Below are 14,262 nucleotides of genomic sequence, written 5' to 3' on the forward strand. Positions count from 1 at the left end.
GCGTTGTTGAACTGTAAAATAGCGCCACCGTGTGCTAACAACACTGCAACGGCGCTGTTCCAGGCACGGTTGATAAAGCTGTTGTCATGGCAACACTGAACCAAGACTGATTTGAGATCAGCAACCGCAGACACGCATTCTCTGGCCTCGTCGTCACGGATGAGGTCATGGGAAGTTCCACTGTACACCCCGTTCAGCTGATTGGCTAGCATCAAGAGCGCGTATCGCTCGTCTATTGGTGCTCAGCACTGTCAATCACGTGTCTGCTCTCATCGCATGATCCTCCTCGGTAGGACGGTTAGGTCTGGACCGGGGGGCATCGGAGGCAACATTACAGCCCAGTCTAAAATTCGAAACAGAGTCCATCAACATTAATCTAAATATTGAATTTAATCTTAAGGAGTGAAATACCGTCGTGAATGGATTATCTCGTCTCGCGAAAGGTTCGTTGTTCTCCCGTGCGGTCGCCTCGCCTCCGAGGAAATTTGACCCTCAGCTGCAGGAGGAGCGCTGTCGAGCCGAACATTTTTCCCCCCACCGTCATCCGATCTGACACAATATCCAATGGTTACAGCCTAATAGCAGTCTCAGCCGACACAAAACGGACATATTTCGACAGGTTGGTTGTTATTTATTCGCCAATATCTGATTTAGCCCACCTAGTTACTCTTTGCTTTCAGTTGAGTCTCCGCTCACTGTCAAGTTAGACATTAACGAATGACACACAAAAAAAGTACTCGATCGCTTTTCTTTGAGGTTGATCGATATTGTTACGAGTGTATTCACGATCACGAGTTGTAAAAGTCGTGTTGTAGACTAGTGAATGAATGAAGTATTGTTAGAGTCAGTGTTTTGAGTCTGCGGCCTCTGCTGTTGTGGCCTTCATTGCCCGTCATTAAAGCCTCACTGTTTTTACCTATGCATAACTATGTCTTGTAACTATTATATAATATATAGCCGGATGTATTGAGACGGGAACATTTGCTTGCGATTTTTGTGCTATCGGTACGTATTAATATGAAATGTGGCATGTTTGGCCTTTAGCATTTTTTTGTTCTTGTACTAGCAACACACAAGTCGCCGAGTTAAACACTTGAGTCACTATTTGTGTGCAGTGCCACGACTGGCCACATCGTCATGCGACAGCGTCACATTTATGAGTGTTACGTCACGCCTGTGGGTTTTTGTATATGATGTGATCGTAATTAAAATTGCATTGATGTCTCATTGCAGGACGCCCTGCTTTTGACCACATAATGGCAGTGTTCAGCTCACAGGTGCTTCTGGCCGTGACGAGATCAAGGTGAGGTCATCATCATCATCCAAGATGCTATTATCAAAATAAACCTTTGTATCCTATCCCAGTATTGTTCATTCATTTAACTCTCCATTAAATGAATGTTCCGGGTTCAAATCATGGCATGCTGTAGATTACTACAGACAAAAATGTTAACTCATACCTCATCATAAAAAATAATGCGTTAAATGGAAGTCTATGGGGACAATGCATTCTGGAGGGTTTAAAGGAGAAATGTGAAGCTTGCTTATATATATATATATATATATAATAATAATAAAAAATATTCAGATAATTCAAATGCATTACATTCTTGTAGCAGAAGAGTTAATCATTGATAAGACAATACAAAAAGCGGCTTTAGAATACAATGTATTGTTTACTACCATATTATTGATCATAAGTCAATCATTGGCAAACGGTTCACAGCAATCCATTTCACAAGTGAATATGACAATCCGTTCGAGATTTATTACGAGGGCGTGTTTATGGACCCGTCAATTTACACCTGCGTCAGACATGCTTGTGTAGCGTCTCGGGTGTGTTGCGTCATAAACATAAAATGTGTCTAGTGTCAAGTTAAATACTAAATTTTTAGACACATCTTGAGATCCCCTTGTATTTGCGCTCCTTCAAGTGTTTTGAATGCAAGAAGGTAACGCATGTTTGTGTTGTTGCTGCTGAAGGTTGTTTTTTTCACTGTATAAAGTGCGATTAATTGCATACATTTTTTTAACGTGTTATTTTATCGCACTGAATTAACATGTTAAATTGACAGCCATATATATATATATATATATATATATATATATATATATAAGGGATGCACCGAAACCGTTTTCTCTTCCGTTTTTGTTTTTTGCATAATCAGTTTAGAATATTTTTACATAATTGTGTGGAACTAATTGGGTGTGCTCTTTAATATGTAAAGAAACACAAACTTAATTAACAGTAATTCCAGTATAAGTCATCAGTAGAAAAGAAGCTTTTTTTTTTCAATATAGTTGTAAGATATCAGCTCACTTTTCATTCACACAGTTATTTTTTTGGAACCCATTCAACTTAAATACTATTATAATTTGTAAAAAGTAATAATAATAAAAATATATTTGAATAGTAATATATCTCAATCGTGCACCTTTAACTTTTAAACCTTCACACTTTTATTTTGACATGAACTCTCCAGGAAGTCCTGTAACTGTGTCTGTTTGTAGGCAAGTTCACACTAATTTACTTAGCTTCTTATTCAAATTCTGGTGAAAGAAAAACCAGTGCTATTCTAATTGCATATTATAAGTGAAGCGACCTTTTGAGCATCTACATCAAAGATGTTGTTCGTTAGTAGCACTAGGGTTGCAGCGGTATGTATACCAGTTTCACGGTATACCACGGTTTGAAAAGTGATACATTTGCTTATCTACGGTATTGAGAAAAAATGCAAAACCATAGAAGAGACCCGCATCTACTGCATTTCATTGGCTCTGTACTTGTGTTTTGCACAATGACAATAAAGTTGAATCTAATCTAATCATGACACTTTTAGCATGTAAACAGGTAAAGTTTTAGAAAAAAAACAAGTAAACTCGCCCGCTTTGCAACAAACCTCAAAAGTTCTATAAATTTAATTTTTTGTTGACATCAACAACAAAAATAATGTCACTTGATGCATGTCCTTGTACTGGAAAACCATGAACAAAACTATACAACATAAAAGGAAATGCAACCCAGGATACATTAAATACAGGTTATGTTTAATCTAAGGCAGGTCGACACGTGATTTCCAATGTAAAATCTGTCCTGAAGCAAAACCAGTTGAGAACCACTGAGTTAAAGTAAATGTTAACTGTTAATAATCAAAGGACATTACTTTATAAGCTCACACAGCTGATGTTATTTTTCATTTAGTAGTTAATTTAACATGTAAACTAACATGCTTTAGTTATATAACATGTTATAGTTACATGCTATTTTTTTATCATGTTTATAATTCTGTTAGCATTCTTATTTTTTCTATTTATTTTATTTTCAAAAGGGAGACTTTTTTTACACATACTTCAATAAAAAGGTTTCAAGTTATTATAGTAATTGTGTAATATCGTATATACACCGTATACCGTGAAACCGTGATATTTTCTGAGACTGTTATCGTACCATGAAAATCTCATACCGTTGCAACCCTAAGTAGCACTCAAATATTGCGCACCGCGTGAAGGCTAAAAATAGCCACGAGTGTGTGTATAAACAGAGCAGCTGGAGCTGCACGTGCATTTTATATATTTATTTATTAAACCCAGCCTTTTGTGATTCACAGAGCTATCGCACATCTTCAAGTGGCTTTGAATAAAATGCACAAGTCTTTTTAACTACTTTAACTGTGTTGTTATGGTTCTTTTATTTCATTTTTGGAACTTGACAGTAACAAACATGACTAACACACACTATTGGATTTAGATCGGTCTCGTCGGACTGAAACCCAATAAAACCTCATCTAAAAGCTTCAGTATCGGAGCGATACTGATCCAGGTATCGTATCGGTGCATCCCTAATATATATATTACTGTGCAAAAATCTTAGGCAAATAAGATACTTCACAAAAACATTTGTTTTAAGATGGTTATTTATATGTTCATCTTTAGTGTGTCAATAGGAAATTTACATTTTAGACTCCCAAACTTTCCTTTTGCAAATAGAATAGAAGAACAGGGATCTCTGCAACAGATAGCATGGCCCCACAAAGCCCCCCACTGAATATTGAGTCTGTCTGGGATTACATAAAGAGACTGTGTCCAGGTGTACCTAGGAGAATTGGTGCTGTTCTGAAGGCAAAGGTGGCCACACCAAATATTGGATGTATATATATCTATATTACTTAAGTTACTGCATTTTAGTATGAATAGAAATAAGTCCCTGAAAGATTTGCATGTGTAGAGAAAGGTTTGTGAAAGTGTAACTCAAATTGTAAGCATAAAAATAAATTGCATAAGCCCTGAATGTTTTGTAAAGGTGTAAATCAAGTTGCAATCGTAATATTAGATTTTTTAGCAATACTTAAATGCTTTGCATAAGCATAATTCATGTGGTGTGAATCTGTAACTTTATATTAACACAAAGTAAATTTGATCTAAATTTCAAAATCTAAATGTGAAATTTTTATGCAAGCAAAGAAATGGTGTCATGAACAACTAAATGGATTAACTGCGTAGGATCAGTTTGTGTGTGTGTGTAAAAATAAACTACTGCAAAAGTGTAAATGACTTGTGTTTGTGGTGAAAATATTTTCCAGAAATATTCCGATATACATCGTTTCATCTTCCCTTTTGTTGCACTCACACATTTGACACGACTTTCTTTTTTGCAAGCGCGAGTGGGGAAAGTGTCTACCTGCTTCTAGTAACCAGTCAAATTAGGTTTTCGTTGACCAGTTTACTCTGACCTGATTGGTTAAATAATGTGACAGACAGCTTCTTTTTCAAAGGCTTACCCTGTTGGTGTATCACTGAAATTATTTGGGCACTAATTTATCTTTATAGTTTACTGGCAGTTCATGTTCATGAGAGGATTGGAAATAACTTTGCACAGACAAGACTAGTAACCAATTTTATCATACTTCTCATGCTAATGCATATAATGTTTAGGTCTTGTGGCTGTACATTCAAAAGGGTGTGAATTTTAACATATGTCTTGGTGCAGTTCCTTGCCCCATAGACTTTCATTGTAAGTGCATTATTGCAAACGTGTAATGAAAATTCTTAGCCGAAAACCAAACATTCTAAACACACTGGGCCGAAAACTGAAACCGAATGATTTTTTTTAATTAGATTTTATTTGGAATAATTAAACAAATTCATGAATGTTATTATTAGAGATGCACTGAAGCCACTTTTTCTATAACTACAAATTTCAAAATAAAATAGCGTAGCTGGAGAAGAATTACATAAAAAAAACCGTGTTGTCTCTTAAGAAGACCTTTATTGTTAACTACTCTACTGGATAATGCAGCAGCAAAATTAACTAATTTTAGTGAAAAGAGACATTCAATTTAATGCATAAGTCATAATGGTGCTTTTATGCTTCTTAATGTCATATTGGTTGACTGTAAGGACCAAAGCACTGGAAAACACACTTTATTATTGTTCTAGTGACAAAGATAGCCATCACTTCACCTCTGGGGATGTGGACTTTAATGTGCAACATAATCAATGCTTTTTCAATTACCTGATTTTAAAGTAATGTTCAAATATGCAGCTAAGATTTTCAGGGGCCAAAATTTTGGTGCATCCTTGCAACTTCTACTGTACCGGAACATTCCATAAATATTGTACCTTATTTGTCCTTTAACATGGGAAAATGTCTCCTCCTTGGTGCTCACAGTTCTTGTTTTCTTACAGGGGATCCTACTTGCTTTCTAAAAGACATGGTTGCGTTTCCCTGCCCTCGACCGCATGCATACACTACCACTCTGAGTTCATCGGACAGACTGCTCTCACAGCCAGGCGTCCCAGGCCGCTCTATCCCTGCTACACTTCCAGCTACATTCGCCCTGGTTGCTTAGCTGCACGTCCACTCCACAGTTCTTATGCTTGGCTTCAAGAGGCGAAGGATAGCGCTACAGGATCTGAGCCCAGCAAAGGTGAATCTGTCCCAGCCGCCTCTGGCACTCAACCACCACCACCAGCAGTGCCAGGGAAGTCCCTAGGCCAGAGAGTCTTAGATGAACTCAAGCATTACTACCATGGGTTCCGCCTTTTGGGAATCGACACAAAAATCGCTGCCAGGATGGTCTGGAGGTTATTACACGGACAGCTGCTCACCAGGAGAGAGAGACGGAGGGTATGTCTACTTAAGGGAAAAAAAAAATCATAATGAATATATTTCTGGGATGTTTTCGATTAGAAGACTGATGTTACTCATATAAAAAGGTTGCAGCGTCACCATGGTTCTGTGACGCTATCAGATGGTAATACCGTGATACTTTGGTATGGTGCTGAAAAATTACCTCCTGAAATTTTTTATTTACATGGGACTTCAAAGTAACCATGTCCAAAAGAAAATACTTCATGGTACATTTATTTTTGTTATAGACTCAAATCTCACACAGTATTAATACGTAATTTACGTATGTTACGTAAATAAATTATTTTGAGTCTCAGGACAAGGTAATAATGTTCAGTAATCCTGTTAGAACAAACCAGTGCTTTGTCAAGGATTTATAATGTAATGTGACAGAAACAGGATTACATAACAAAGAGGGGTAACACCTTGGAGGTACAGCTGAATTAAGCCAAAAAGAGATCCTTGCACTAACCCATATGCAATAAAATTTCTTTTTTAAAAACTGTCAATCATGGACAGTGGTTCAACAACATGTTTGAAATTAGTTTTATTAGATTAAAATTACCATGCAGTTTCAATTTAAATACTCCAAGTAGAGGGATCCTAGCTGGTCAAGTAAACAAAATAAAACCTAACATGTCAGAATATTTTCAATTGAACTATTTGGGCCTGTTTACATTTGCCCCATGCGTTTTTACTGATTGGATTGCTGATTGTGAAAAAGCACTTGGCCACATCAACGTGTCTCTGCCAAACGGATATAAATCCGATCTTCAATTCCTGCGCTGTATGCCAATAAAACAGTGTTCACCTCCGTGATTATGCTAATTCCGGGCTGTGATTTTAAAACAGTGACTTTGCCCAACGTGCGTCTATGTTGTAGGTGAGACGTATAAAGCTGTGCTCATTGTCAGTGTTTAGTTTCAGATTCATCAGCGATCTGTGTTAAATAAATGAGGAAAAATGCTCTGTCTCTCCTACAACATGCATTAATTTCTTTTGATATTATTTACTGCGTGACCGAGCCCAATGCAATTGGTTTGAGTGATTGGATCCATCGCGTCTGTCTCGAATAAGTTTCGGAGGTCAATTAGACCTGTTTTTTTTCATGATCAGTGAAAACGCATGAAGAGGCCAAGTGTAAACAGGTACTTTTAGTGATATGCTAGCTAGTGACATAAGCGGAAACGTAAGCATGCTAAACACATGGTGGGGGGCACCAGTATGGTAACCCCCAAAACTACAACATAACAGAAATTATTCTAAATCTCAATAAAACATTAAACACTAACAAGTCTCCCCTATTCTTTCTTGCACAAAGACACATAAAATAACCCCACAGCCATCACCATTGTGTCATTGAGCAAGGCACTTAACTCCAGGTTGTTCTGGGGGGATTGTCACTGTAATAAGTGCACTGTAAGTCGCTTTGGATAAAAGCGTCTGCCAAATGCATAAATGTAAATGTAAAATAACACTGCATTTTAACATTGAGTAACATGCAAAGTATGCTGAGAACTAGAAATCCTCTCTCTTCCCAGTTTCAGTTTACCAAACAAAAAATATTAATGTTGTTTCAACGCACATGGATTAAGTAAAGCTGACAAAACACATTTTTTGTTGAATCATCTCTGTTCATTTAAGTTCCCTTGTTTCCATGAATTCCAAGGGGAGGATTGAGTAAAATTTATGACTGTGAAAGTTCAGTTTTTGAGTGTGTCTTTTGTGTATTTCTGAGTAAGACCTGTCCCATTTTCTCCACAGCTGATGAGAACATGCGCTGACTTGTTCCGTCTCGTGCCATTCATGGTCTTTGTCATCGTTCCTTTCATGGAGTTTCTGCTCCCGGTTTTTCTCAAGCTCTTTCCAGAAATGTTGCCTTCCACCTTTGAGACTGAGTCCAAGAAGGTACGTCTTATTTTTGTTATGTAAATGCAACTAGTCCTCTTTTGCTGACATTAGAAAGTGGCATTGGGTTAGTGCAGTTTGATTCATTAAGCTCATTCAGGAAACTGGATGAATTGTTCAGAAAGCCATTCTTACGTAAATTGTTGCATTGAATGTGACAGTATGCGTAACAATGGTTTTATGTGCAATTTACCGCACCAGTCCTCCTTTTGTTTCCTGAATGGCCCATTGTATCTGCTCTAGTTTTGTATTTATCCATATGTTTTTTTTTATTACAGATTGTTATTGCCATCAAAAGATTAAAACACTCACTATTTTATAAATCTGTGTGCCACTGTTTGTTTAGAAATTTGGAACCAAAACAGAATTAAAATACAATAGAAAAATGATAAATTCAAGATTAGTGATTAACTTTACTGTTGATTTGATTTGTTTTGCCCCAATAGGAGGAAAAACAGAAGAAGGGGCTTGCTGCTAAACTGGAGCTGGCTAAGTTCTTGCAGGAGACCATTGGTGAGATGGCCAGGAGGAATAAAGCAGCGGTTGGAGATGAAACTCAGAAGTTCTCCACTTATGTGCAGCAGGTATGCTTTTGAACTGAAGCCGTTTACGCATGGTAATACAAAATTGTTCTTGATGTGATTTAACCTTTATAAATTTTTTTGTGGTCCTGTTGTCCGCTACAGGTGAGACACACCGGTGAACAACCCAGCACTAAAGACATTGTAAAGTTCTCCAAGCTCTTTGAGGATGAGCTGACGCTGGAACACCTGGAGCGGCCACAGCTGGTGGCGCTGTGCAAACTGCTGGAGCTGCAGCCCATCGGCACCAATAACCTGCTGCGTTTCCAACTCATGATGCAGCTGCGCACAATCAAGGCTGACGATGAGGTGAGACAAACCAGACACTTGTCACTGACCCTCCAAAGTAAAGTTTTACAGTTTCATTTATTACTTAACACATTGCTTCGATTTGTAGGTTTGTCAGTGACTGAATAAGTTGATTTTGTGGATGAACTATCCCTTTAAATGTTTGTTTTATTGTCCGCTCAGTGGTAATTTATGATTTAGCTGTTGGATAATCACTGTTTACTGCTTTTGTCTCAATGTAGATGATTGCCACAGAGGGTGTGGCTGCAATGACTGTCGCAGAACTTCAGGCTGCCTGCAGGAGTCGTGGCATGAGATCTTTAGGTCTGACCACAGATCAGCTCCGACAGCAGCTGCAGCAGGTGTGTGTGCACAGACCAGCCTGACTAAGTTGTAAAACAGCTTGCTTAGGATTTGTGTGTTTGCTTTCTTTCCAAACCTGCAGACTCTGAACACTATAATGTATATTTTAGATCTGGAGATCTGTTGCTTTAAAAAAAACTAAGCACTGCGCAATGACTGTAACAGAATCCAGATGTCTCGAGATGTTTTTTTTAAAAGTTAAAGTTCTTTGAACTTGACATGTTGTCGTAAACACTTGCATAGAGCAACATTCAAAGATGTAATCGCAGAGTCATGCAAAAATGCATTTGGTGTGAATGGCCCTTTACAATTCCCATTCCTAAAAATGTGTTGTTTCGAATCATTGATGAATTGCTAATCCGTTCTTTCACTTTCTGTGTCTCTCAGTGGCTGGACCTGCACCTCAAAGAGAACGTTCCACCGTCCCTCTTGCTGCTCTCGCGTGCAATGTACCTCACAGACCTCACTCCTAAAGCCCCAGTCATCCCACCTGTGCCCAAACTGGAGGTAAACTCTCAATATCCTTAAAAGATCTTGTCTTTTATCCCTTGCCTCATATGTGTTTTTAGCTTAAATTCTATAATACAATCATTGTTGCCCCATCTATAGTGTTCAAAGATCAAACGTATCCATGTAATCCATTTTTATTAAGCAGAGTTTAATTTCTTAATTAAACCAGAACATTAACTTAAAGATCCTGTAAGTGATTTTAGCACTCTAAAGATTACACGTGACTGAACCGTTGACTTAGCCACGCCCCCTCATTCCAACACCCTGCCCTCCAAAGATAATTTTGAGGCCAAAACCAAGCAAAAGTTCCTGTGGCTGTCAAATTCAACAGTGACACAACAGCGCCCTCTACTGACAAACATTATGAATCATATCCTCAATGATGTGCTTCAAATACAGCTCAGTAAAATGAGCAAAATGATTGACAGGTGAAAAGCACCAATGTCTGCGGACACATTTTTGTTTGCTGTTTACAAAGTGGACAGCTGTCACAGAAACTGCTGAGATGCTTATTTCATTTATATCTTTAAGGGAGTAGGAACAGTTTTTGTATAATTTTTAAATAAAACAAAATTCGGCAATCTGCTGAGAATGCCTTTCTGAGTTCACCGTGTAAGTGCAAGTTAAGATAACCTTACTTTCTGGAATACCCCTCTATTCTACTTGCCCTTGAAATGTAAACAAACTGATGCTTAGCTCTGATATCAGGCAGAAATGCAGACTGGCACGTCATTGCACAAGTGCCAGCTGATAAGTTATCATTGGTATTGTTTATGGTCTTGTCATAACCAGTGACCCTCTTTCTGTTTACGTCTGTATAACAGAAGGCCACTCCTCCTGTGGAGAGCGAAGCTTCAGCCGAAGAGAATCCATTGTCATCCTCCGTGGAGGTGCTGGTGGACTCTTCTCCCGTCATTAAAGACAGAAAGGTAAGAATGCCTTTATTACATAATCAATTAAGACATCAGTCTCATTGGGTCTCTTCAGGCAATGCCTTGCATAACAATGGCCAAGCAAAAGAATATAAGTAATTTGAGGTATTTCTGCTAAATATATGTACCTTTTCTTTGTAGTCAGAAGAGTTGTTGGAAAAACCCAGAGTGTTGGACATGCCATCACCAGAAGCTCAGTTAATACATGTAAGTGTTTTAAGCTCTCCCTACTGCAGTCTTTTATAGGACCGTTCTTAGAATGATAGTGCTTTCTGTTATGTCAACCCACTCTCACCCCATTTGCTCTGACCCATCAGGCTAAAGAGGCAGAGTTGTCACAGAAATCCAAGATGAGTGCCAATGGGATGTGAGATGCGCCCTCCTCCCGTTACTACAGACCTATTACTTGTTCTAGCTGAAAAGAAGAGCGTACAGTTAGGTCATCGCTGCTACTCCTGCAGAGGAAGCATCAAATCTCTGGATTTCAGAGGCCTTGCTGCCCCTTCTGTTTCACATTCAGCCATACAAACACTGCTCACATTGACCTGATGGACTTGTAACTGCTAAACTCCAAAGCAGACATCGCCATCTCCATTGATATCTGGTCATTCATCACTTATTTGGTCCTAGAAGAAGGGGAAAATGGTTTATATTATGCAAAAGCTTTCAATTTGTAAAGACATTTCAAACATCACTCCTACTTTCCGATACCTCAGTTACTTCAGTTTGACAGATTCTGTAAATTAGCAATGAAACGGCATCAATCCAGACGTGAAATGCTAAAGGAACTCTCATTTTGCAGAACTGCGTTATGTAAATTTGTAAATAAATTGTGAAAAACCTGCATATGATCTAAGTGCTGCTGCTTTATACAGTCGGCTGTGCCATATGTGTAGGCTAAAAGTTGAAAGAATAATTAAGTCATTATTTTAATATGCAGAATGCAAAAGCTAGCATGTAGTTTGGCAGATGAATTGTAAATGGCCAAGTACGTGGGTATTTTTTATTTTATTTGACATTTTCAAATTCCCTTTGCCAAGGGAATTTTGCATTCACTCCCTCGGGGGATGCGATTTGCAGTGTAGCAATTACGCCAGGCCTGCCTATGGCAGACTCTGTAGTTTGGCACAGATGGGGGGGTTGTTTATCATGAAGTGTTTATTTAATGTGTTCATGCTGTGCCCCCCTTTGAACTAAACTGAAACTGATTAATTAAAGCTAAATGACCACTGGAGTCGTAAAGTTTACATTTCACTTACGATGAAAAATACAGTGGCGATATTCTCCTGAACTCAAATGTTTATTTTTGATTCATGTAACTTATGGATTGTAATTGCGTTTCTCATTGCACTGGATAAACCACTGAGAGGGGAAATCATAATATGGCAATGTTATAAAGATTTAATTTTAAAATTAATAGATTAATCTGACCTGTATGTTTTGTGTAGCCCAGGGCTTTGCCTGCCTTTGACCCAACTCTAATCTTAATCCAAATTTGTACCTCTTCAAACCACCCTATCCCACACTTTCTCAGTGCACTTTTTTATGTAAGTCGATCAAATATGTCAAATTGAATTTGAAACTGCCTCTCAGTGGGCAAAACAGCATACTGTCTTTAGCTACAGTACAGTCAAGAAATCAAGGTGCTCATTACTGCTTCAACAGATACCTTGTCTAAATATAAGTGTTACAATTCCCCTTTTTCATGTAGCATATTATAAACAAATACTACTGTTTTTTTTGTTTCCAAAAAGTGACAATTTATCATTTTCATTTAATTAAAAGTTTTGTTCAGTTTAAAAACATTTAATTAAAAAAGTCTAAAAGATTGATGTGGATGTGAATTACTACATATCATTGTATTTGCTGCAAACTCATTAAATATTTCAGCTGACCTTAAAACTAAATATAAACCAGCTGATTAATAGGAATGCCATTGAAGTTCTTCATTGCTCAGATCAGTGGAGAATTAGGGTAGTGATCAACTAGTGCATACCATGAGGTTGATCATAAGACTTCTTAACCCCTTCAGAGTCTTTCATGGAACAACATCACTGGTTTTGAGCTTTTATCATTCTGTACATTAACAGTTTTGGGTGGCCACTAGTGTGTGTGTACATAATCTAAAATGATTTTTCATGACATTGCCGAGTAGACAAATAAGTTGATGGCATATAACTGGGAAATAAGTCTTGTGTGTACTATTTTGCCATGAGAACATGGGCAACACTTGTTATCAGCTGCAAGCATTGTTATGTATCAACATTTTATGTAACATTAGAAATGCAGTGCACATGGGCAGTTACAGTAGATGTGCAATTTTCTTTATACGCTCAAGGGCTTCATGAACTCAAAATTACAAAATAATCCAGCTATAAGGCATGAGATGAATTTTGAAAATTAGTCAGATTTGTTTTTCCCATGTTGTTTATTTAGACTATTAGCACATTTATTTAAGCACAAATCCCCACCACTAATACAGTTCAGTTCACTAAGTGCATGCCTTTAATTGCTTTGTGTTGTCTGACAAGGACAGGACTCACTGCTTGTTTTAACATGTATCATTGACACATTTGCATTTTTACAAACTTTATAATGCAAAAGTAACATTTAGTATAATGTGCAATCAGATGGTTAAACAGTGCTTAATTAAAAAAAGCAATGTATGACTGTTATTGCATATAACAACACAATAAACCAAGAGGCATTTAGTTGAGAGAAACATAGCACATGCACTCTATACAAAAAGCAAAGCACTTCACAAAAGGTTTTTTAAAAGCACCTGTGTGAACTTGAGAAGAACAAACTTCACTAAAAATCACCTTGACACCAATCGCAAAAATTGCTTTGAAAAGTTCTAGCATAATTTGTTGGCAGTGAAGTTGAGGTTGATATTTTATTGTCATTAAGTGTCCAAATACTTTTGGGGCTATTCTTGGGTGAATACTCTTCACAACTATGTATGCACATCGATTGATAAAAACCAGCATTATAGGAATAGTAGGAGAAATTCTCCTCCTTGCCCAGTAGGTGTCAATATGCATGAACAATGTGAAATGCCAAAAACAAAGGAATGGTTAGGAGGGCAGGTAAAAGTGGAGATTTATAGTAAAAAAAAAAAAAAAAAGGGTTTAACTTCATCTGTTGCTCACCCACACCTATCTCATCGCTTCTGAAGACATGGATTTAACCACTGGAGACGTTCTGATTACTTTTATACTGCCTTTATGTGCTTTTGGAGCTTCAGAGATCTGGTCACCATTCACTTGTGTTGTATGGACCTACAGAGCAGAGATATTCTGCTAAAAATCTTAATTTGTGTTCAGCAGAAGAAAAAGATTATACACATCTGGGATGGCAAGGGTGAGTAAATGATGAGAGAATTTTCATTTCTGGGTGAACTATCCTTTAAGTTCATCTAAAACTAGTAGGCGATGGGACAAAAAGGCTTCTTTTTTCAGGGGCTGTTAAACCACATTTAAAGAAAAGCCAGCTTTTATAAATATTGAATGTTATAGGGAATTTTATAATTTAGTAAATCTAACACAAT

General features: G+C 37.6%; 1 protein-coding gene across 1 annotated transcript; it reads left to right on the forward strand.

Moving 5' to 3' along the window:
• Positions 1-268: 268 nt before the first annotated feature.
• letm2 (leucine zipper-EF-hand containing transmembrane protein 2) lies at positions 269-12,549 on the forward strand. The gene is made up of 11 exons (XM_052115933.1): positions 269-619; positions 1,234-1,303; positions 5,686-6,127; positions 7,895-8,038; positions 8,485-8,622; positions 8,725-8,928; positions 9,150-9,269; positions 9,658-9,777; positions 10,605-10,709; positions 10,854-10,919; positions 11,030-12,549. The coding sequence occupies exons 2-11, from the start codon at positions 1,257-1,259 to the stop codon at positions 11,081-11,083; spliced, it is 1,440 nt and encodes a 479-aa protein (XP_051971893.1). The 5' UTR covers positions 269-619; positions 1,234-1,256; the 3' UTR covers positions 11,084-12,549.
• The last annotated feature ends 1,713 nt before the right edge of the window (positions 12,550-14,262 follow it).

Source organism: Xyrauchen texanus, chromosome 43 (genome assembly GCF_025860055.1).
Source record: "Xyrauchen texanus isolate HMW12.3.18 chromosome 43, RBS_HiC_50CHRs, whole genome shotgun sequence".
In the NCBI taxonomy this organism is placed as follows: Eukaryota; Metazoa; Chordata; class Actinopteri; order Cypriniformes; family Catostomidae; genus Xyrauchen; species Xyrauchen texanus.